The sequence below is a fragment of the Emys orbicularis genome, chromosome 3 (genome assembly GCF_028017835.1).
Source record: "Emys orbicularis isolate rEmyOrb1 chromosome 3, rEmyOrb1.hap1, whole genome shotgun sequence".
In the NCBI taxonomy this organism is placed as follows: Eukaryota; Metazoa; Chordata; order Testudines; family Emydidae; genus Emys; species Emys orbicularis.
In genome coordinates, this window is record NC_088685.1 from 113,027,037 (window position 1) to 113,050,481 (window position 23,445).

Sequence of the window (23,445 nt, forward strand, 5' to 3'; positions counted from 1 at the left end):
AAGACTGCTTGCAGGAACCAAGGTATCAAACCATATATGTCCATGGTTTAGCAAAATGGAAGGCTGGGATTTTCAAAGGAGCCCATGGGCGTTAGATGCCCAACACCCATTGAAATCTCAGCTAAAGTTAAGGGGAATTAGAAAATAAATGTGAAAACAGAATTATCAAAACTTGACTCCTGCTTCATTAAAGGATCAAAGAAGATGGTGTGCGTCTCCCTGGCTGTGATCTGTGATTTCACAGGGGAACACTGGGAGAAGGGATGTCCTGAGCCCACAGCAATCATCTTGTAAAAGAAACTTGTGCATGTTCTAATACTTCGCACTTTTGTAGCAGCTTCTGAGGACCTGAAACGGGCGGCTCTAGCTTTTTTGCCGCCCCAAGCACGGCAGGCAGGCTGCCTTCAGCGGCATGCCTGCGGGAGGTCCCCGGTCCTGTGGATTCGGCAGCATGCCTGCGGGAGGTCCCTGGTCCCGTGGATTCAGCGGCATGCCTGAGGGAGGTCCCCGGTCCCGTGGATTCGGTGGCATTCCTGCGGGAGGTCCGTGGGACCGGCAGACCTGCTACAGGCGTACCGCCGAAGGCTCCCTCACTGCCGCCCTCGCAGGGACCGGCAGGCTGCCCCCCGTGGCTTGCTGCCCCAGGCACATGCTTGGAGCGCTGGTGCCTGGAGCCGCTGCTGACGTGAAAGTACTCTGAGCTAAGTCTCAAAATGCCTGCAACTGAGCTGGGCACCTCCAGTTCGCCCCCTCATGTCCTATGGTCATGCTACAAACAGCCTGCCTAAGTTTCTGCTCTTGGACTGTTCAACGCTTTTATCCATTCCTGTTCCTTCTTTATTAAATTAACAGACATTCAAAATAAAATTTTCCAGGCTATCCAAAAATAAACAAAGGTTTCTCTTCCTCCTCCCAGGCCTTCCCTGCTTCAGCAGACTACTCCCAGCTCTTACCTGGCTGGAGTTTCAGTCCTAACTTCCAGGACTCTTCGCTAGAGCCTGCTCATGCCTAGCAGTCTGTAATTCCTGAGCATTCCCCCCTTCTTTGCAGCCTCTTTTTTTTCCAATTCCTATTGTACGAAAATAGAGTCATGGTTTGCTGCAAACCAAGGGCATAGCATTTTCAGGGGGTATTCCATGGGCCTTTGCTTCACTGGGATAGTTTTTCCAGGCAACCTCGTACTATTTTAAAATTGCTGTCCTCCAGCATGGACCCAGCAATTCTTCACACCACTATGGTGATAAGTGCAAGTATGCACAGGCTGCTTGGACTGTATTACAGCCCTCAGAGCCAGATGAATTCTGCATTGGACTTTACCCCTCACACCACTGAGCAGATGATAAAGGAGCAGGACAATGTTCTAGAGCAGCTGCTCCTAGGGCAGGAAGAGGACACTCTGTGGTGGTGGTGGTGACAGCAGGATGAGGAGAGGGGACAGGATGATATGGAGCTGTTGGAACAAGATTCTGATAGGTGTACCTGGATCACCTACACAGCATTCAGCATCATTGCTGGGCCTGGAAAACCAGTGTGGATTAGTGGGAGAGGATCATTCTGCAGACCTGGGATGACCTGCAGAGATGAGAGAACTTCAGGATGGAGACGAGTACCTTTATTGAGATCTGTGCAGAACTGACCTTGGAATTTCAGCAACAACGTACAACATGTGGGGCCCCATACCCATGGAGAAGCAGGTCACCATTGCCATCTGGAAGCTGGCCACCCCAGAATGTTACCAAGCTGTAGCCGACCAATTCAGCCTGGGGAGATCAACTGTTGGGGCCATTCTGATGCAGGCTGCTATGCCATTGATTAGATGCTGTCTACCCAGCTTCATGACTTGGTTAATGCTCAGATTATTATTGATGGCTTTGAATGCATGCGGGGCCCAAACTGTACTGAGGCAATTGATGTAACCCATGTGCCTATCATTTGCCACCCCTATCCCCTGCCGCCCCACTAGGACGCTGAATTTACCTACAGAAAGGGGTAGTTCTCCATGGTGCTCCAAGGACTAATTGACCACTGTGAGAGGTTTACAGATATAAATGCAGTGAGATCAAGGAGGGCTCATAATGCGAGAATCTTTCAGAACTCAATTCTATTTAGAGATATGGAGAAAGGACTGTTTGCCCCCCTGGAGCACAGTGGTTGATCAGGTTATTCTGGGAGACCCGGCTTACGATGCCCTGGCTAATGAAGCCACACACAGGCTGCTTGGACAGATGGAAGGAACATTTTAACTTTCAGCTGAGTAGCTGCAGAATGGTAGTGGAGTGTGTATTGAGCTGTTTGAAAGGCAGATGGTGCAGTTTTTGGAATAGTTTGGAAGCAGCAACAAAAATGTTCCAACCATTATAATTGTATGTTGTATTTTTCACTATACTTGTGAGAGGAGGGGGAAAGCTTTACTGATGGGTTGGAGGCTGAGGTGCCGAGACTTGCTTGGAGATTCAAGCAGCCAGCAAGGCGTCCCACAGAGAACATAAACATCTGTGTGAATGCAATCAGGAATGCCAACTGTTTGTATTTTGAGTCTGATGCCCAAACATGTTAGACCATGGATGGGAAGAGGTGTTTGTTGGGATGCACACATTGCAAGCACTGGGGTATTGCGTGTAGGTGGTTGGAGTTTTATCTTTCCCTATCTGCTTTTGTAAAACATTTCAGCTTGATTTAAACAATTGTCTGTGTTAAATGTAATGACGACTCTCAATGGATGTACTGTGAACAGTTTTATTGTGAAACAATAAAAAACAATGAGCAAGTTTTAATAAAGGCAATGGAAAAATAATATACTTGTGTTTGGAAATACATTTAACAAACAGATCTTCTTAAGTAACCAACTATATACAAACCATTAATTACTCCCACAGTGCGAACACAATTCAAAGTGCAACAGTCACAATATTCCAAGTATAACCAAATGGGGGATGAGGAGGGAGAGAGGGAAAGGGAGTTAAAGGCCAACATAGCCCTTGCCTCCAGCTCCTCTTGTCCACCTGGGTTCTGGGGTTGAGCACCACAGTTCAAAATTCTCAGGCAGATTGCAGGGCTCAAAAGGGCTGGTCTCCCAGATGCAGATGTTCTCGGTGGCCACAGGGTGAATCTGGGAACACTGCTGCTGGAATGCAGATGTTAGGAGTTGCTGCTGGTCCCAGTAGCCACCATTCTTCAAGGGCTGAAGGAGATGGCTGGAACCCAAATTATGGGACTGCAGGGCCTGCTGGCCTAGCTGAATCACATTTTGCCGGAGGGCATTCTGACTCGGGATAGCATCCGTGAACTGCCTCAGCATCTCGTCTTTTTCCACGCTCTCCTTCACTTGGGACAGCTGCATTTTTTTCTCCCTCTGGATTCTCATGTACAGCCTCCACCTCTCAGCCAGCCTGGTTTTCCTCTATGACTCTGCCACGAGTTCAGCAAACATCTCATCCCGAGTCCTCCTTTTTCCCTCCCTCAGGTTGGCCAGCCTGTCAGCATTAGATAGAGGCCCTTCCTTGGCAGTCTGTCGCAGGTGCTGTGGCTGTAGGGAAAAAACCCAGTTGCTTATTGTTCATATCCCAGATAAGTCATGATGGCATATCCATATGAATAAAAGCTTCCTTGAGACTCTTCCCATTCTTGGGGGCACCTCTGCGATGGTAAGTGGTCTGCATGTACGGACGGTGCTGGGTGCATTTGCACTTCAGTCTACTGTGTCTGCTTTCATGCTGGTAGGGGTGGCTTGATTGGAGCTACGTTCCAGATTTTTGCAGTTTTGTTTGTGCTATGGTGTTGGAGGTGTAAAGAGGGGACTATGGGGGGGGGGCAAGCTGAATAGTAATCCCTTCTATATCCCCTTTAGGCCATCCTGACTCTTGGTGACATTTCACAGAGGCGGATGATCAGGAGGCAGAGAATGGTCTTATTCAAAAAGGCAAAAGGGAGACCAGCAAGATATGCTGTGAAGTTAGTCACCAAGTTTTTCACCCCCCAAAAGCGCTGGAGGAGTGGAAGGGTTTACAAGCTAGTTCTGCTAGATCTCCCCTGCAGACATGGAGAAACTGCTGGGGAAAATAGAGTCATGCAATCGTTGTCACCCAGAATGCATGTTATGGGGCATTTGTACTTCAGTGGGCAGCAGCATTGTTTGTGCCTTGAGCAGACATGCAACGTGCACTCATACCTAAGGCTAAGATTATGTCATGGAGATCGCAGAATCCGCAGCCCCGCCCCCGCAGCTCCCAGCCCCTCCCCTGGTGGGCAGACCCCCGCAGCTGCCTAGCCACGACGGGGGGACCCTGCAGCTACCAGCTGCCCAGGGGCAAGGGAACTTTGCAGAAGTCCAGCCCTGCAGGCGGGGGACCCCAGAACTCCCATGCACTGCAGGGCCGGGGAACCCGGGAGCCCCAGCAGCAGTGGGTGCTGGAGCCGCCTCCCCCTTTTGTCAGGGATATTTTTAGTGAAAGTCGGGGACAGGTCACGGGCCGTGAATTTTTGTTTATTGCCCGTGACCTGTCCATGACTTTTACTAAAAATATCCGTGACATAAACTTAGCCTTACTCATACCTCATGTAAACTGTGCAAACGAACCACATTTCTCTTCCTGTGACCACTGTCTCAATACACTGCTGAATTCTGCACAAATGAATGCTTTCGGTATTCGAATCTGCTGGGGGTGGGGGGTTAAGGGAGCAGGACTGAGACTGCACCATGCTGGTGGGTGCCATTTTGAAGCAGCACAAAGGAGGGTTTGGGGGAAGGCGGGGACTGGTAGCTCACATCTGCCAACAATAATAATAAATTTCAAAGATAGGTACTTACATGCCGAAGTTTCTTCCATAGGATTGGACTGTTCAGTCCAGGCCTGGCTTTCTGGTTGGGATTTGGGCTCAGCCTATTCAGGGCAGGAATCGGTCCATGGTAGGAGGTCAGGCCAGGGGCTGGCTTTCCAGCAGCTGTCGTCAGGGTCTTGGGTCCCAAAAAGATCTTGGGGGGCGGGGGCGGGGAGGGGACAGCTCCACTCCGGCATCCTCCTGCTTATCCTCTGATGGGTTGAGCCCATCGTCCTTGGAGGGTGGGCGGGGGATTGTGCAAAAAATGGTACATAGCAATTGTGTGCACACGAATGAAAGGCTAAACCAATTCAAAGCAAACATTGTTCACTTTGCAAGAGTACTCCAGAGTTCCGAACAAACGTGGCGTCAGTATGCAGTGATATGTTGCATCGTGTGTACGCAAGCATTTTCAGTAGGTGTAAGTACAGAGAAACTCCAAAACACCAGATTTACACTGGAGTGACTGATGGCAAAAGATGTCCCAAAGCCTTTAAACTTTTCCCAAGCCATCTGCTTCCTTAGAGAAATCTTTTTAGGAATAGTCTCCTCTGTGCCCTTACTTTTGACCTTGTGCTCAAGCTGTCGCTTCTATTCAGCTTCCGCCTCCAGTTGGGTCAGATTTCAGGTTGTTTCCCCTGTGAACATCTATCAGCACTTGCCCTATTAACACCCTGCATTCCAAGTTCAGGTTATTTTAAATTAAGAGCAGGTTTATTTGACAAAGTGAGACTCAAAAAATGAAAACTAAACTGAATAAAAACCATGACTAGGCTATTCCTGTGCACAAGTGCGGTGAACAGGCCAGATATTGTAGTTACAATTTATTGATTAAGCTTTTAAATCCTGTTTAAAGCTTGCTTATCCCTCCTACCAGCAGCATTCTGTTGGGTGCATCATCTTTGTCAACTTCTTGTCAGATCTTCTTGGAAGAAGACCTTTAGAACCCGTTTGTTTACATAGGTAGTTGGAGCTTTTTTCTCAGGTTCAACCATCTTCATTAACAGGTTGAACTGTTTATCATCTGTTTCTCTCAGAAGTCAATATGCAAGTAACAATTATACTTTGTATATTTCAGCATTTTTGGTTATGTTCATTATCCTTTGATATAAAATCTTCTCCTTCTCCTCCATGTTTGTATAGTGAGTATATCAGAGTATCAACCCATTAAAAAGATCTAGTCAAATGTGTTAACAACATTGCTCCCATTTCTAAAGTAGTACTGTCCTCCAGGTTGTTGCTTGAGCCAGTGTTTTCTCCACTTTTAGAGGAAATTTCATTAGTAATTGACTAGCTTCCTCAGCTCAAGAAGTCTTATAACCATTTTAAAATCAGTAAACTGAGGAACAGACAGCTTGTGAGATTTACTGAAAGTCACAGTGAGCTGTGGGGAGTTGGACCCACAAGCTCTGACTATTGTTCCATACTTTGACTAATACACTCCTCCTCAGGTTAAAAAGAGAGTCCAGATTGGCTTGTTTTATTGGTCACTTCCAGCTAGGGTCTAGTAAAAAGAGCAGGATCTACCAAATATCCTGTCTATAGTACACCAAATTTTCACCAAGTCCTCAGTAAAAGTGAATATTGCAAGAAAACAACAATTTTAGTCCAATTCTGCTTTCCTTGCCTCAGTTGTACATAGACATAACTCTACTGGGGCTGATACCACTTTCATTGATATACAGCTGAGTAATTCCACTGAAGTCAATATTATTTTAAAACCAGTGTGTGGTGAATCTGGCCCATTGACTTCACCTGAGTTACTTTTTACTGCGCACCAGAGTATTTAAGGCAGAATCATCCCATTGTTTCAGCGTTCCCTGGGTTTGTTTGGAAAAAGCCAGAGTCTGCCTGGTGCCAGTTTGTCAGCAAACCAGCCAGCAAAAAGCTGATTTATGATAGGAATAAGGGGTGCCAGGAAGCACTGTGAGCAACAGCAAGTGATGAATGGGCCCACGACTGACTGTGCTAACATCCTCACACGACAGATTCTACAGATATAGGTTTGTTTGCTGCTGCCTACAACAAAGGCATGTAGGAGACATCATAATCTAATGGATGGGGTGCTGGACTGGACATCAGAAAACCTGGGTACTATTCTCGGCTCTGCCATTGAGTGACTTTTGGCAAGTCGCTTGTCTGTGTCCCTTCCCGTTCTTTGTCCTGTCTGTAAGCTCTTTTGTCTCATTGTGGGACTGACCAAAGCCCATTGAATCCAATGAAAAGTCTCCCATTAACTTCAGTAGGCTTTGGATCAGACGCTATGTGTTTGTACAGCTCCCAGCACAGTGGGGGGCTGATCTCTTTTGGGGTTCCTAGGTGTGACTGTGATACAAATAAGAAATAATAATAATTATACACATTCCTTATTTACAATATCTTCTCTTCCACTTTCAGAAGGTTTGCTTTTTCAAACATTTTACCAACTCTTTTTTCTGCTGTGGAACTAGCACCCCTGGCTCTAGTTAATGGTAAGCGTAATTGAATAACTTTGTCGATTCGTTTTTTCATAGCTATACGGTTTCCTGAAACAGTCATGCCTGAACTGCTAGTCAGCAATAGACTCAAGGAGTTGACTTCTCCAGATGTAATCTAGAAAATGCTTATTCTTTATAACCTGGGATTGATGAGAGGTGATTTATAGCCGCAAAGCAGAAATACACTACAGTTTAGCAGGCGAGCCAGCTGAATAATCCCACTCTCTCAGTTCCATAGAACTGGAGGCCTCAAAATGAAGGATGGGAAGAGAGCAAATCGGCCAGGTGACTTAGTTCTAGAATAGAACTGGACTTGGGTTCAATTCCAGCTGACTACAATGAGTAGTGATATATTAATAGTAAACAAATTGGAATAAAAATCAAAACACTCCTTCAAGTAATCAGGTGTCACTCCCTCCCTTGGACTGAAATGTCATAAACCTACCAGCTCTGCAGGAGTTCAGGGAACCTTGCAGGGTAAATAAGACTGGAATTTCTAAGTTAAAAAAGCAGAGGAAAAAAAAATCCTTTCAGACCTTCTTTATACATTAGAAAGAAGCAAGAGGGTACAAGATCACTATATCCCCTTGCCATTTTTACAGGTCCCTTTTAACATGTTTTATAATACAGACATTTCAGTCTGAATACCAGGAGATGTTTACATGCAGTTTACTCAGAGCAATCCCATTCATTGAAACTGCTTAACGATGTGTAGCACAGGTTACATCTGTCAGACACCTCAGCGACATGCTGTGTAAAGAAAAGGATTAGGAACGCAGCATTGCTTAACAACTAGCTTACTGGAATGTTCCCGAGTGATTTCCCCAATGGCTTAGCAAAAAATAATGAATATTTCACAACAGTTTAAAAAAAAGAAGGAAAAATGTTTTCATAAATATCATAATATATGCTGTTATTTCAGTTCCCTGGTAATTCAGAACAAATTTAGTATTTAAAAAAAGAGAGATTAAGAGAGAAATTTTAAGAGACAATCAACACATTTAATGCCAAAACATGATTTCAAAATAAAAGGCTGCTGACAGAGACGTGTAGTTCTTCAGGGACCAAAGGCACAATATGTTTCCTGCTGTGTTAAGATACTGATAAGTTATCAGAGAGGAAAAATATATTGCACAATAAAATGAGAGGTAAGGCAGCAGCATGTGATATAAAAACCCAGAATGAGTAATCTGACTAGAAGAGATACCAGCCTCATATTTTATATGTGGCAGCATTAATGTTTTCCTTACACCTTTCCGCTCAGCAATTTGCTTTTAATTTTTCATTAATCTTCACATGGTGCCTAATCAAACACCAGTTGAAGTCCCTGGATCAAGTGCTACAGGCATAACCACGAGAATGAAATGTTCTAATCTGTATTAGAAACAAAATCCAGAAGCTCTGATATTTCACAAAGTAAAAATATTGAATCCCAGTGGAGAAATGGTGTTACTGTTTGGTGAGGCGCACTTGGGAGGGGGTTAACGGTACATCAGTTTTGGAGTATGACAGGGAAAAAACAGATTTTTTTGTGTGCATATATTCCTTTCTTTAAATTTAATTTCTTTAAAAATCTCTTCACAGTAGCCTGCTAGTGTATAAGATAATTAGTTCCACTTTTCTCTTAGCAAAGCAATTCAGTTACTCCCTCTCTCAATTCTGAGATGCTATCATTAAATTACAATATAAGGAATCCAACAATTTGTGAGTTCCTGACTCATGCTATTTCATAAAATACATGTTTATTTATACACTGAAGAATGCATATGCTAGCTCAACTTTGTAGCCCAAAACTAAGTAAAACATACACAGCAACAGAATAGTAGTAACTGCAATTCAAACAAAGCTCCATGTCAGGATTAATTTAAAGCTTAATTGTAAGTGTGCAATGCTTACACGTATCAACTGATCATATAAGTAAATGAGATGGTGACATATTTAATGCTAGTACAACTAACCATTAAATTCTAATACATTTATTTAGATTTAAAATAATAAAATAATAAAAAGATGCCTATCCAAGGCTCGAGATGCCCTAACATTATTAATAAAACAATAAAATTGTATATGAAAGTAATTCAGGTGCTAGCCAGGAAAAAAAAGGTTTCTAAATACTATCTCAGTTAAAATCAACTGCATCTGCACCCACCATATACCAACATGATGCTTAGTGTGTGTGATTTGAAAAGCATGCCATATTCTGTGCACACAGAGCTTGATTCTGATCTCATATTGGTTTAAAGCCAAAGTAGTTACTGGAAATGCTTTTTGTGTGTGCGAATTAATGGTAACATTTTTCTTTTTTAAAAACTCACCCTCCCCGATGTCAGTGTCATTTGCTGAAGTTAAAGAAGTCAGCAGAGAAACGGTCAGGAAAACAGCAAAGAGCATCTTACACACTACAGTCAGAACTGGAGATCCCTCAAACAGCTCAAAGTCAGGAAACCCCTAGTATCTCTTGCCCTTTCAGTTGCTTTACTTGGCTGGAATAACTAGCTCAATGGGGGGTGAGTTTCCTCAAGACTTTTACATTGTGGGTAGAGTTTTTTTTTTTTTTTTTTTAAAGCTCTTCACAGAAATGACCACCTCCCAACTAACGGCTGAATGGGGTCCTGTGCCCAACAATGGGATTCCTAACATGCACAGAGATAGTCAGTGGAGACCAAGATTACTCACAAACCAATTTCTACCTAGTTTAGTACTGAATTCCTCCAAGACAGAGCACCCACCCACCTACCACACACACGCATTTTTGTCACGTACTATAGCAGCAGCATAACTCATTCTTTATTAGGCAGGAGTCTAACCTCCCTTATACCTCACTCACTTCATTTATTGCTTTAGTGTTTTATATCCTTGCATTTTGCATTGCAGGCTGTTAACGGGAGCTGTAAATGGCACCAATCCTTGTTGGAAACACGTAACAAAGGAGCACAAAATGCTTTGGACTATCTTCCCCCCCCCCCCCCCCCGAAAATATAATGATCCTTTGAAGAGAGGCAATTTTTTGATGAAGGAAATTGTTTTTTTTTTTAATGCTACATGGAAAATCATAGTTTCAAGATTCCTACTAAGAATGTGTCTGAAAGAACAAAGGTCACCTGGCCACCAGTTACTAGAGTTGAAATATTTATGATACAGTCCTGTTGTGAGCTACCAAAGGGAGCCAGAATCCCGCTCTGCAGCCCGTACGCTCCTGTGCAGTGGAATTGCAGTGATTCTATGCTTTTTAGGCCCTGTGCTGACCCGAAAGTTTGCAAGGTGCAAGATTTCATTTTGTGGGGGACAGTTGTGAAGTTTGCGGCCTCATCCCATCAAGATGTCTGTACAGTCACTGCAGAGAATGACTTGTAAGTCTAATGCATCTGTTTTAAGGACAAAGTCTATCATTTTATTTTGGGGTGCTATACATTTGTACTGCATGGTTTTGAGATATTACACTCACAAATCTGCAGTCTCGGTTTGGCCAACAAGTGCCAGAGTAGTTATCACATGCATTGTTAAAGTACCTGTCGCTGTGGCAAACCTATACAAAAGGGGTCACTTTCCTCAACAGCTGCAAAACCCTTTACATTTCCAGTAATTCTGTTTGTTTCCACTAAGAAAATAACTATAGTCTTGATTATAAATGCAAGTAAAATATGGCTTGATAAACATTCAGCTTTTTATGATCCTTATTGCCAATGAATGTGTTACATATGAAAAACACATTATCCTTTTCCTATTCATTGTTCATACCTGAGGGCTGGATCATTCTTACCATGGAAGAGGACCTTGGGGGAGGAAATTGTTACAAGGATCCAATGGTCCTCCTCCACTGTTCTATCAAGAGTGGGTTCTGCCCTCCAGCAGGGTAGGCCACAGGACAAGCCCTGAACCTGACAGATGACCAGGGACCTATGGGAGGCCCCATACCTCTTCACTGGCTGAATGGGGCTCTCCTGGCTTGTTACCAGCTGCAAGGTTGCCTCCTTGTTACAGCTGCTTCCAGACCCAAGGAGTTGGAAGGGTTCTGTAGAAATGAAAATACAACGCCAAGCTATGTTTAGGTTTTTCTGGGACTCACCAAGAGACTGAGAGGGGACAACATGCATTCCCCCAGCTGACCCATTTTCCTTTCTCTCTCCTGATGTGGACCAGATCTACAATATGCTCCCCCTGGAGTCTGGAGGACAGTGCCACAAAGGCAGCTAACGATCCCCCTTTTGATCTTGGAGCAGGTCATCTATACAAAAGAGCCCCTAAGTGCACAGAGCTGGGAGGCTGGTATCACGAAATGTCAAGGACAAATCCTACACTCTTTACTCAGGTTAAATCCCCATTGACTAAAGAATGCAGGATTTGATCTGATGTTAGGAAACCATTGCAGAGAAAAGCTACTTGCTGTGCACCTGCATCCGTCATTCTTAAGCTTTCTTTCAGTGGTGTTGGAAGTAGCTAGAAGATACTATGGCTGTACTACACGCACAGCAGCTGCATACAAGCTGGTAAAGTAACAGTGTATGCCTGATTTAAGTGGGAAGAGGAAGAATTAACCCCCTTATTTGCCTTTCCTCTAGGCAAACTTCCTCCTTTTGTCACCAGGAATTGGCCCCCTTGTTAATGTACATGAGTCTGAAAGCTCTCTCTGGGCAAAGACTTTGCATTCACGTTAGCTAGGTTACCAAGGTGATAAAGAAAAAGCCGTTCCCAGGAACCATGGCTCCATTTCAGTGTTGTCTCCATCAAATCCAAGCTACTGCTGGATTTAAGTACAGTCCCCTTTGTCTCACACATCAGATTCATTAGATCTATATATCACTATTTGTCCACTGTACTCATGTCTGGGCTGAAAATACTAATTCAGCTCCCAACAAAATTTAACAGGCTGTACAAACAAAAACCCACAATCAAAGAAGGAGCAAGAAAGATGTCAGTCTAGTTGCTTTTATGTTGCATCCTTTCCCCCCCGTTTCCTTAGCTGCAGCTTGTTTCTTTTGGTTACAAACTTGTCTTATGTGTGCCCAAACACCTTATACAGCAATGGCACAGTATCAATAATTGTAATTATTAAGATAATATTATGCAAGATGTGGGAAAGGGCCATGTCAATCAGAGTTATACACAGTTGTATGTGTTGAATATGTGTATGCCTGTGCAAGGTGAACTATACAGGAATGGCTCAGGGTTAAAGTGGTGGGGGAGGTAATGTACGTATCTTGGTATTTTTAAGTGTCTAGCACTTGAATACCTAAATAAAATAAACTATAACAATGTCCCAAGTGACTAAGGACAATTTAATTTTGATGGAAATGTTTGTTCTTATCTCTTTTTAGAAATGGAAACTTCATTTAAGCTGCTTGATGGGGCCAAGTCCATTCCTCTGCTTTTTTGAAGCATCCGATATAGTGGCAGATGTCACACATTGCTAGACCTTTGTGGTCACAACTTAAACATAGAAATGTGGGGCTGGAAGAGACCTTGAGAGGTCCTTAAGACCAAATAAACCTAGACCACCCATAGGCACCGACTTCCCCTCTGCCCGATGGGTGCTCTACCCAGCCCAGCCCGCCCCTTTCCACCTCTGCACTGCCCTCACCCCACCCCCATTCCACCCCTTCCCCAAAGTCCCCGCCCCACCCTGCCTTTTCCCACCACAACCCCACCCCCATTCCACCCTCTTCCCCCAAGTCCCTGTCCCTGCCTCCTCCCCCTCCCTCCTGGAAACTCCTAAGCACCGCCAAACAGCTGTTAGGGGGTGGGCGGGAAGCACTGGGAGGGAGGGGGAGGAGCAGGGACGCGGTGCACTGGGGTGGGGGGAGAAGGAGGCAAGGAGGGGGAGCTTGGCTGCCGGTGGGTGAGGAGCACCCGCTAATTTTTCCCCGTGGGTGCTCCAGCCCCAGAGTACCTATGGAGTCGGTGCCTACGATACCACCCTTACAGATGTTTGTCCACCTGCCATTAAAAACTTCCAACAAGAGGGATTCCACAACCTCCCTCGGAAGCCTATTCCAGAGCTTAACTACTCTTCTAGTAAGAAAGTATTTCCTAATATGTAAGCTAAACCTCCCTTGCTACAGATTAAGCCCCTTGTTTCTTGTCCTACCTTCAGTGGACACAGAAAACAATGGACCACAGTCCTCTTTAGAACAGCCCTTAACATATTTGAACAAAATGTTATGATTTCCCCTTCAGTCATCTTTTCTCAAGACTAAATCTGCCCCATTTTAAAAAAATGTTCCTCATAGGTCAGGTTTTCTAAACCTTTTATCCTTGTTGATGCTCTCCTCTGGACTCTAATTTGTCCACATCTTTCCTAAAGTGTGGCACCCAGAATTGGACACTGTACTACATCTGAGGCCTCACCAGTGCCAAATAGAGCGGGACAAATTACCTTCCATATCTTAGATACAACACTCCTGGTACTGTACCCCAGAATATTACCCTTTTTCACAACTGCATCACATTATGGACTCATATTCAATTTGTGATCTACTATAATCCCCAGATCCTTTTCAGCAGTACTACCTGGCCAGTTATTCCCCATTTTGTAGTTATGCATCTGATTTTTCCTTCTCAAGAGAAGTACTTTGCACTTATCTTTATTGAATTTAATCTTGTTGATTTCAGACCAATTCTCCCAAATTGTCAAGGCCATTTTGAATTTGAATCCTGTCCTCCAAAGTGCTTGCATCATCTTCCAGCTTAATGTCATCTGCAAATTTTACAGACATACTCTCCACTCTATTATCCAAGTCATTAATGAAAATACTGAATAGAACCAGACCCAGGACCAACCCCGTTGGCCCCACTAGATACATTTTCCCAGTTTGACAGCAAACCATTCATTGATAACTACTTTTTGAGTATAGTCCAGTTGTGTATACACCTTACAGTAACTTCATCTAAACCCCAGTTCCATGGTTGGCTTATGAGAATGTCACGTGGGACTGAGTCAAAAGCCTAACTAAAAATCAGGATATATCAGATTTACTGGTTCCCACCTAGGTACTAGGCCAGTAATCCTGTCAAAGAAGGAAATTAGGTTCATTTGTCATAAACTAGTTATTTAAATATCCTACAATGAATTTCATCAGGCCCTGCTGAATTGAATACATCTAATTTATCTAAATATTCTTTAACCTGTTCTTTCCCGATTTTAGATTGTATTCCTCCCCCCTTCTTTCCTTAATGATTTTACCTAGAAATGGGGAGACAGGGTAAGAGTTGAAGAGGATTGAACAGATTATTGCATTTCTCAGAGGAGGTTGGTAGGTTTATTTCTCTGAAGGAAATGCTGATAATTTCTGGTAGCAGTGGGCACAGTTCTTAGGTGGTGTAGGATCTGTTGCACATTGGGGTTTGTTTGTCAGGACCTCAAGCTTTGAGTGTGAGGGGATCAAATTCCAGAAGGGATAGCAGGTAAAACACTCTGGTCTTGATTAAATAGCTTTTCTTTGCTTCTTTTACTAGACGGCATAGTTCCAGAGAAGGTCTTTGTGTTGTTAAGAATACCATCTGCATTGTAATCATCTGCTTCTAGGCCTTTACCTAACAAAGTTAGTTGATGAACTATGGTGATCTGTTAGTGTAAAGAGAAGGCCAAGGGTCAAGCAGTTGTACTGTCCTAGTAGCTAATCAGCCCTTTGGCTGTTTAGGTGGGTGATTGTCTTCCTAAGGCATGCTGGAAACTTAAGCTTCAAAAGATTTTGTGGGCAGACAGACTTTGGTGATTCATTTCCTTAGTGGAAAGAAGGTAGGACAGTTTCACAGGGATGAGATGGTGGTTGAACAATGAGGTCAGGACACTTTGTGAGAGTTCCAATATCCACTCCCGAGCTGACAATAAGGTCCCGTTGTGAGAGTATGGTATAGAAACAGTTTCTGAGAAACCCATTGTTTCCACGTGGGTCTAAAGCTGATGTCCTTGGTCCTCTCCACGTGCAAGTTGAGGTAACCAAGAACATGATACCATAAGCACAACCCCTCCTCCCCCACTTATACACAGAGCCTCCTATAATGAGGAAGAAAAACAGCAAGAGACTTGATGAACCCAATTGGGGCCCTCACTTAGCAGATCTAGCTTACAGGAGATGCACTTAGCATGAATATAGAAAATTCTGAAGTACACAGGCCATTCTGCAATTCGTGCAAAAGGAAATTCCACCCTAGAACAAACATTTCAAAATAGGTCATTTTCAGCTGACATGGGTTGAGTGTCCCTTTAAATGTGGTGTTGGCAATTGGAAAAATCTTGTATGTAGGCTGAACAAACTGGAAATGGAGTTGTGGAGACAAAATGCTATTGTTAGAGAGCCATTTTTCTGACCAGAGCTACAGTTTAATCTGTAGGACTCTGTTTGGATAGTTTCTTTTACCCATAGAAGGCTAGGGAAGTAAGTTTGTTCTTTATTCCTTAACTACCTCTGAGAGGGTTAAATCCAACTGGAAACCCTCTTCACAGTCTTGTATATAAAGTAACAACACTGGCAAGCAGTTTTGTTGCAATGCCTTATGCTTTTCCCCCTCCCTCCAATGAGAAGGAAGAAAACACTGGAACTAGCAGTTATGTAGTGCTTGGGATTTATCAAAATATAAATCAGGGACTGGGATTTGAACAAAGCTGTGAGTCTAAATGATTACTTAATAATGCAGCTGCCTCTCCAAGTCTTCAGATGATATTGTTCATGCTGTAACAAGCTGGAAATATAAAGTGCTTAGATTGAAATTCAAAATTTACTTCTGCAGTAAACAAAGAGACAAAGAGGAAACGTTATAGTCACAAAAAACGTACAGTGGGGTAACAATGGGTTAAACTTTTCTTTAAAAAAATGTTTCCACTCATCTACACTCTTTAGTTCCAATAAGCTAGTTTTACAGTAGCTATTTAATAGATTGTGACTCATCTGCCCTAATGTCATTGACCAAATACACTCATTCTTTGTAAGAGATTAAGCAAGCTGGGGGCGGGTGCGTGTGGGGGGGCGAGGAGTCATTTTTTTGGCCTCCTTTTTCCCAGTGTGGGATTCCCATGGTCATGTACCATAAATGAGGGCTATTCTTGTAAACATCTTACATGTCCCAGACAACCAAAAAAGGAAGAAAAACACGGTGTACTGACACAGATGCTTTGCAGAGCAGTGTGTCAGCATGTATAAAACTAAAGAAGCTCTTGTAACACTTGTATTTCAAGCAACAAGCATTCTGATTAAAATTCAGAAATAGTCAGAATCTTCTAGTTAATCATACTTTTCACAGACTCTTCTGTTCACGTCCTTACCACAATTTAAGGGAATGTAAATTTTGAGCTCAAACTTTATCACGCTGTTCAGTCCACCCAAAACATTTCTCCTCTAGTTTATCACAACATTTGCATTGGAGAAAATAACAGTGTACTTGCTCTAAAAAGCAGCTGTATGGAGCAAAAGCCCAAATAAGGAAAATTTTTGTATATTTGCAGACAAAACAATGATCCTGGAAGAAATAATGCAGACATAGGGAGCATTAATTTGGTGCGAGTTGTTCCGAAGGGCACACGGAAAGGGTTGGAAAGGAGGAGGTGTGAACTGCCCCATGCAGACCCTGCAGGTGTGCTCTAAAAGGTACCTAGTTCACATTAATGTAGTCCACAAGACGAGGTACCTTTTAGACAATGCAAGCAGGGTCTACACACAGGGCAGTTAGAGCACAACAACATTAGTGTGCTTTACAAATCACACCCTTTTGGCGCACTGTGCAGACAAGCCCATAGTTTCTGAAAAGAAGTGAATGGGGAAAGAGAAAAGCACACAGACACCAAATGAGTATAAAATGATGGGTAGCTTAATTTTTTTTTTAAATTCTATAACAAAGGAACCCAAATACTTACAGCAAAGCAGTAAAGTAGTCATGGCTTCAAGAATTTTTAAAAATGTGTACAACTGATTCAGTTTTTTACTGTTATTTCAAGACCAATATACATATAAAAGGCATAATTTATCAAGATAACACTGCAGTAAGTGAACACGAAATCTAACTTGCAATGAAACTTCTATGGTGTTACATAATCTGCATGAATACCTAAAAAGGGCATTATGAATACCCAACTAGTTAGTAAAGAGTTTATTTTAAGTGTTATCACTAAGAGGTGCAATCCTTGAGAGTTAAATGCTGAAAACCCTAGAGCCCTTGCTATGAGGGTATTCATACTCAATAATGCTTTGTAGAGTAAAAAACCGAGAAGCAAAATACTCTGTTCAGTTTCTCTGACTCCACTTTCCCTTCCCCCAAAGCAAAGCTTTACTCTGAGTGAAATCCTGGCCGCATTGAAGATGGTGGCAAAACTCCCGTTCACTTCATTGGAGCCAAGATTTTACCCTCAAAAGTCCAGCTCAAATGTTCTTTGGAAATAAAATCCATTGTTTTGTATAGTGTGCAAAGTGCAATATCTCTCCAGTGCTATCAGAAAACACGTGCTGATAAGGACATAGCCACAGAATCAAATGAACATGATTAAAAACCTTACTAATTCTAGCAATCCTAACAGAAGAAGGGTGTTTGACATCTACAGGAATTTATGACAGGTCAACTGATTTAATATAGATGCTATTACTAAGACATGTCCCTTCTGATTTCACTGAGTCAAATCAAAGTTGTTTCACTCAAGTTCTTCAGTTTCTTCTGTGAAAAGGTCTGCCAGATCAGCCACTGTCAACACTGAGGCTTCTGACTGTTTCATGGAAGAGCTGGTGTGGCTGTAGGGAAAATTTGCATGAGAGTTAGAGAACAGACTGTGCAATAAAGAAAGAACATGCAGTTGTAGATTGTCTAATATTTACACTACAGTGAACATCACAAAGGAAGATGACAATGAAGGGTATGTATACAGTGTAGTTGTAGCCGTGTTGGTCCCAAGGTATTCGAGAGACAAGATGGGTGAGGTATTATCTTTTATTGGTCCAACTTCTAGTGGTGAGAAAGACAAGCTTTCGAACACAGAGCTCTCCTTCAGCTCGGGGAAAAGTACTCCAAACATTACGGAGCTAAATGCAAGGTGGAACAGATTGTTCAACATAAGTAGTTAGTACATATTTTAAAGGGACCATTTAAGGTAGAGTGGCCTGTTAACAGCTCTGCAGTGATAGGACAAAAAGAGTGGGTTAGTAGGTTACAGACCACAATGATTCCTGCCTCAAATATTTACAAAACGATGGACAGCCCTCAGATATCCATCCCAAACTTATCCATTTCATCCTCACCCATAGCAATTTTACATTCAACAACAAACACTTTGTCCAAACCATGGGAACAGCCATATGCCAACCTCTTCATGGGCCACCTTGAAGAAGACAAATGCACCACAATACCAAGGATATACCTCAAACACATTGATGATATTTTCATCCTCTGGACAGATGGCTTAAACTCCCTCATAGATTTCCACCACAACTTCAACAACCAATCCCAATCCATTAAACTCCCCTGGACACCACAATCAGCTTCAACAATGGATCCCTACAGACAGCCATATACAAGAAAGAGATCACCACCCCTACTTCCAAAGATCCAGTATCTACCCCAAACACACCACCAAATCTCTTATCTACAGCCAGGCACTCAGATACCACAGAATATGCTCCCAAGAGAAAGTCTGGGATATATATCTTAATATTCAAAACTGCCTTCACCAAACGAGGACACTCCACCAGAGTAGCAGATTGAATCATGGAATGGGCCACCCAAATATCCTGAGACCCTGCTTCAATACAGAAATAAATCTCCCTCTGACTGCATGCCCTTAGTTGTCACAAACCACCCTACACTGGAACCCATATGGGGTATCATCAAAACAACTACAACCTATACTCAATGGGGACCCCATCCTAAACCCTCACTTCTGGCCTTCAAATAACCCCCCCAACCTCTCCAAGCTCACCATCAGAAGCAAGCTCCCCACAGACCAGGACACACCAACTGCCAGAACAACAGATGCAAAACCTGTAGACATATCTCCACTGCTGTAATGATCAACACTTTCCACAACACATTTCAAGATCCATGGATCTTACATGTGCCCATCACAACATGCAGTATACCTCATCCACTTCACTAAATGCCCCAATATCAACTATGTGCGTGAAACCAGATAATCACTATGATCTCAAATTAACTCATACAGGAAAATGATAGAAGACAAAAACACCATATCACCTGTAGGTGAACACTTTTCACAAAATGATCACTATATGTGACCTATCAATCCTCATCCTCAAAGGAAACCTGCATAACACTTTCAAAAGACAAATCTGAGAGTTTAAATTCATAACTCTGCTAGACACGAAAAATCATGGACTGAACAGAGACACTGGATTTATGGCTTACTGCAACAATCTGTAACCCACTATCCCCCTCTTTTTGTCTTATGACTGCAGAGGTGTTAACGGGCCACTCCACCTTGAATGGTTCCTTAGAATTTGTGCTAAACAATGTGTCACCTTGCATTTAGCTGTGACACTTTTCCCAGAGTACCTTCCTCAGACCAGAAGAGGAGCTCTGTAAGGCTCACTAGCTTGCATCTCTCACCAGCAGAAGTTGGTCCAGTAAAAGATATTACTTCACCCCTCTTGTCTCTCTAAGGAAGGGTAGGGTTATTACCATGCTCAACCAAAGCAGCATGAACCATCCTATTTATTATGTGGAGACCACCTTGCAAGTCTTCTCACTAGGCAATTTTAAAGACAAAGCAATTAAAGTAGTCTGAGCAGATATTCTGTTGTTCATATTATTCAGTACTACTCAGATTAAGAACACAAGAATTGCCATACTGGATCAGACCCAAGTTCCATCTAGTCCAGGACCCTGTCTGACAGTGACCAGTAACCATATGCTTCAGAAAAAGGTGGAATAATCTGCCCCCAGTATGAGATCCTGATCTCCAATAGTAAGATACTGATGTAAACCCTGCTTTGTACATCTTCCCAAACTACCACAAATAATAAAAAGACTCATCTGGTGTTTTTGTTGTTTGGGCAAGAAGCAGAACACAGTAGTTTTGCTCCTCTGCAGCTATACTGGATCTGCAGTTTTTCTAGTCACAAAAGGTTGGTTCTGTGAACTAAATGGAGGGAACTGTGCAGTTAAAGGGTTTATTTTTTCATAACTTGACTATTACTATGCTATACAACTGGAAATTCTCATCTTGTATTTGTTTGGAGGGGTAAGGGTATGGTTATGAGGGGTAGGGCATCATCCTTATCTTTGAAAGTATTGTCTCATCAATTTTCCGCATCTGTACCATTCTAACGTTTTTGCATGTAAAAATTCAAATAATTTGCCCAATGGTTAAATAACATGATTAATAGCAAAAATTTGGGAAGAGAAATTAAATCTCATGCTTCAGGGCTTACGTCAGTCGCTTACTATTAGATATAATTAAAATGCCTGGGTAATAAGGGTTTCTTTCCCCCGAAAGAAAAAAGAAATGTCTAGTGTAAACCAGAAATGTAACATCCACATCACATTACAATACAAGATTTGTTCAAATACCAGCTTTTAAAGCTTAACCTGGTACACATCTGTACCATTCTAATGTTTTGGCATGTAAAAATTCAAATAATTTGTCCAATGCTTAAATAACATTATTAATAGCAAAAACCCTATCCACCTTAGGTCTAGTTCACCATTGCATTAGTCCAGTTTTATGATAGTGTAATTTCATTGATTTCTATGCAATTATACTACTGTAAAATTGGAGTACTGAAGACATGAATCTGGTCTCACATTTATGGTTATTCAACACACATATACACCTCTACCTTGATATAACACTGTCCTCGGGAGCCAAAAATTTTTACCGTGTTATATCGAACTTGCTTTGATTCACCGGAGTGCGCAGCCCCGCCCCCCGGAGCACTGCTTTACCGAGTTATATCCGAATTCGTGTTATATTGGGTCACGTTATATCGGGGTAGAGATGTACCTGAATGGTTCATGTCCTTGGAGACTCTTCTGGTCTCTTAATTAAAATGTCTGGCCAGTAACTGGACTTATTTACATTGTGTTTCAGTTTCAAATCACTGAATACCAAATCCAGGTTAAAGTGTCAATTTTTCAAAGCTTTGCTGAAAACATTTTGGGACTTTAGTCAAAACATTTCAGAGCTGAGCAAAAGTTTATGACTGAGTAAAAACTTCACAAATATAATGAATACAGCATAATAACCTCTTAAACAGAGCGAATACAGCGTAATAACCTCTTAAACAGAATGCAGGGTGTATGTATGAAAACTACTTTCATTTTGGTGCAATATTATCATGCTTTTTAGCTCCCCGCCCCACAAAAAATTACCTTCTCTCTACAGTTTTCAGCATCATCTGCATTCTTTCTTCTATTGTTGCTTTTATCAGGAACCTGTGAACAATGGTGGGCCTGCATGTTTAAAAAAAATAAAATTGAGCACTGGCATATTGTCATAAGATTGTCAAGAAATTTATGCCCAAATTTTGGCCTCCCTACAAATTATTTTAACCTTGTTGAAAGTGTCCTCTGGATTTTAAAGGCCCAATCCTGTAAAGTGCTGAGCAACCTCTACTGAGAGTAAAGGGTGTTCAGCACTTCCCACCACTCAAATAGCGACTTTGCAAGATCAGGCCCTCAATGATTATAAAAATAATTAAATAAAACCCTAATAGACACTGGGTAAAATTCTGCTCTCAGTTTTACTAGTAACAATAAAAAGGGTTCAAAATGTATATTATGTGCACAACCCTGCCTAGGGACTGAGAAGCACAACCCCAGGAGCTCAGAGGCATGATTCCTTCTATAACTCCCAGGACCAGATTAACTCATCACTTGGTCCCAATCAAACATATGCTTCTGGGCCCCTACCCTGTTGGAGAATAAAGTAGTTTCTTTACCCAGTGCCCCCCCTTTGCTTGGAAATGGCAAATGAGCCTCAGCTGTGTGTGAGGAATATCTCTGCCCACTCATCCACTTATGTGGGGATGCACATGAACAGAAAGAACTTCACTTACTTGAGTGATTGGTAGGATTGCCAACCCTCCAGGGTTGTCCTGGAGTCTCCAGGAATTAATATTTTATTACAGATTATGTCATGTGATGAAATCTCCAGAAATACATCCAACCAAAATTGGCAACCCTAGTGACTGGTGTTGTGATCTGGCACAAAGTGGTGCAACATCTTGTGAAGTTCTTTCAGTTTGTGTGCAAATCTGTATCAGCATATATAAATATAAATAAGTGGGGGCCCCAGCCCAGGGACATGCCTGGTTTACCTATGCATTAATCCAGCCCAGGTAACTCCTCAGCACACAGGGGGAGCACTCCTGCAGCTACACCTCGTCAGGGAATGTGGCCTGCTCCTCCCTCATATGCTGGGCCTGCTCCATAGACTAGCACAGTATGTGGATGGGAAAAGAGTCCTGCCTTCTCCCGGCCCACTTTGGGGTGATGTACACATGGAATGGGGATATGGAGGAAGCATCTCCTGAACTTCCCTGAGTAAAGGGATTGTGACAGGCTCCTTGCATGCTGTCTTGAAGAGCCCCCTTTTATGAGGGCCAGTCATAATCTGGTCCTGAGTAATGAACTCAGTCCATTGTTTGTATAGGACCTACAATGTTTTATACTTTGTTGCTTTTGAGCCCGTCCAAGAAAGTGAGCTCCAGGTAATGACTAATTAAACCTCATTTTCAGAGCTGTGCTGATGTCGCTAATGCAGACGAAAACCAACACTTTCTTTGGCTTATGTGCCATATAAAAAAGGGTAAAAAAATCTGATTGCCAAATGGAGAATAGCAAAGCTAAAGGGAAATAAAAAGAATTTTCAAGGTCCTGAGCGGGTGAAACAGAGCAGAGTAAAAATCAAAAGGTAATATCTATGAAAATAGCTGGAGATCCTTCTGATAATACATTTTTTTTAGAATAGGAATTTATATTAGAAAATGAAGAGCACTAAACACTGCTCAGTTAGAACCTGATTCAAAGTCCATTGAAGTCAATGGGATTCTTTCAAGCCCTACTGTAAAATTTACTAGATAAAGTCAATAGAACTACTCATGTGGGTGAAAGATAAGCATGAGCACAGGCCTATGCAGGGTAGGGGTCTAAATCTGGAGTAACTCCAGATATATGCTGGTGAAACAACAGAATTTGGCCCTTACTACACATTTAA

At 42.5% G+C, this 23,445-nt stretch overlaps 1 protein-coding gene across 1 annotated transcript in view; it reads right to left on the reverse strand.

The window, feature by feature from the left end:
* Window positions 1-17,566: 17,566 nt before the first annotated feature.
* Window positions 17,567-23,445, reverse strand: part of SHPRH (SNF2 histone linker PHD RING helicase) — a 138,714-nt gene continuing 132,835 nt past the window's right edge. Inside the window, exons 29-30 of the mRNA XM_065400525.1 lie at window positions 21,600-21,680; window positions 17,567-18,007 (exon numbers count right to left, since the gene is read on the reverse strand). Of these exons, the coding sequence (XP_065256597.1) occupies window positions 17,911-18,007; window positions 21,600-21,680 (178 nt within the window). The 3' untranslated portion in view covers window positions 17,567-17,910. The remainder of the gene's footprint in view (window positions 18,008-21,599; window positions 21,681-23,445) is intronic.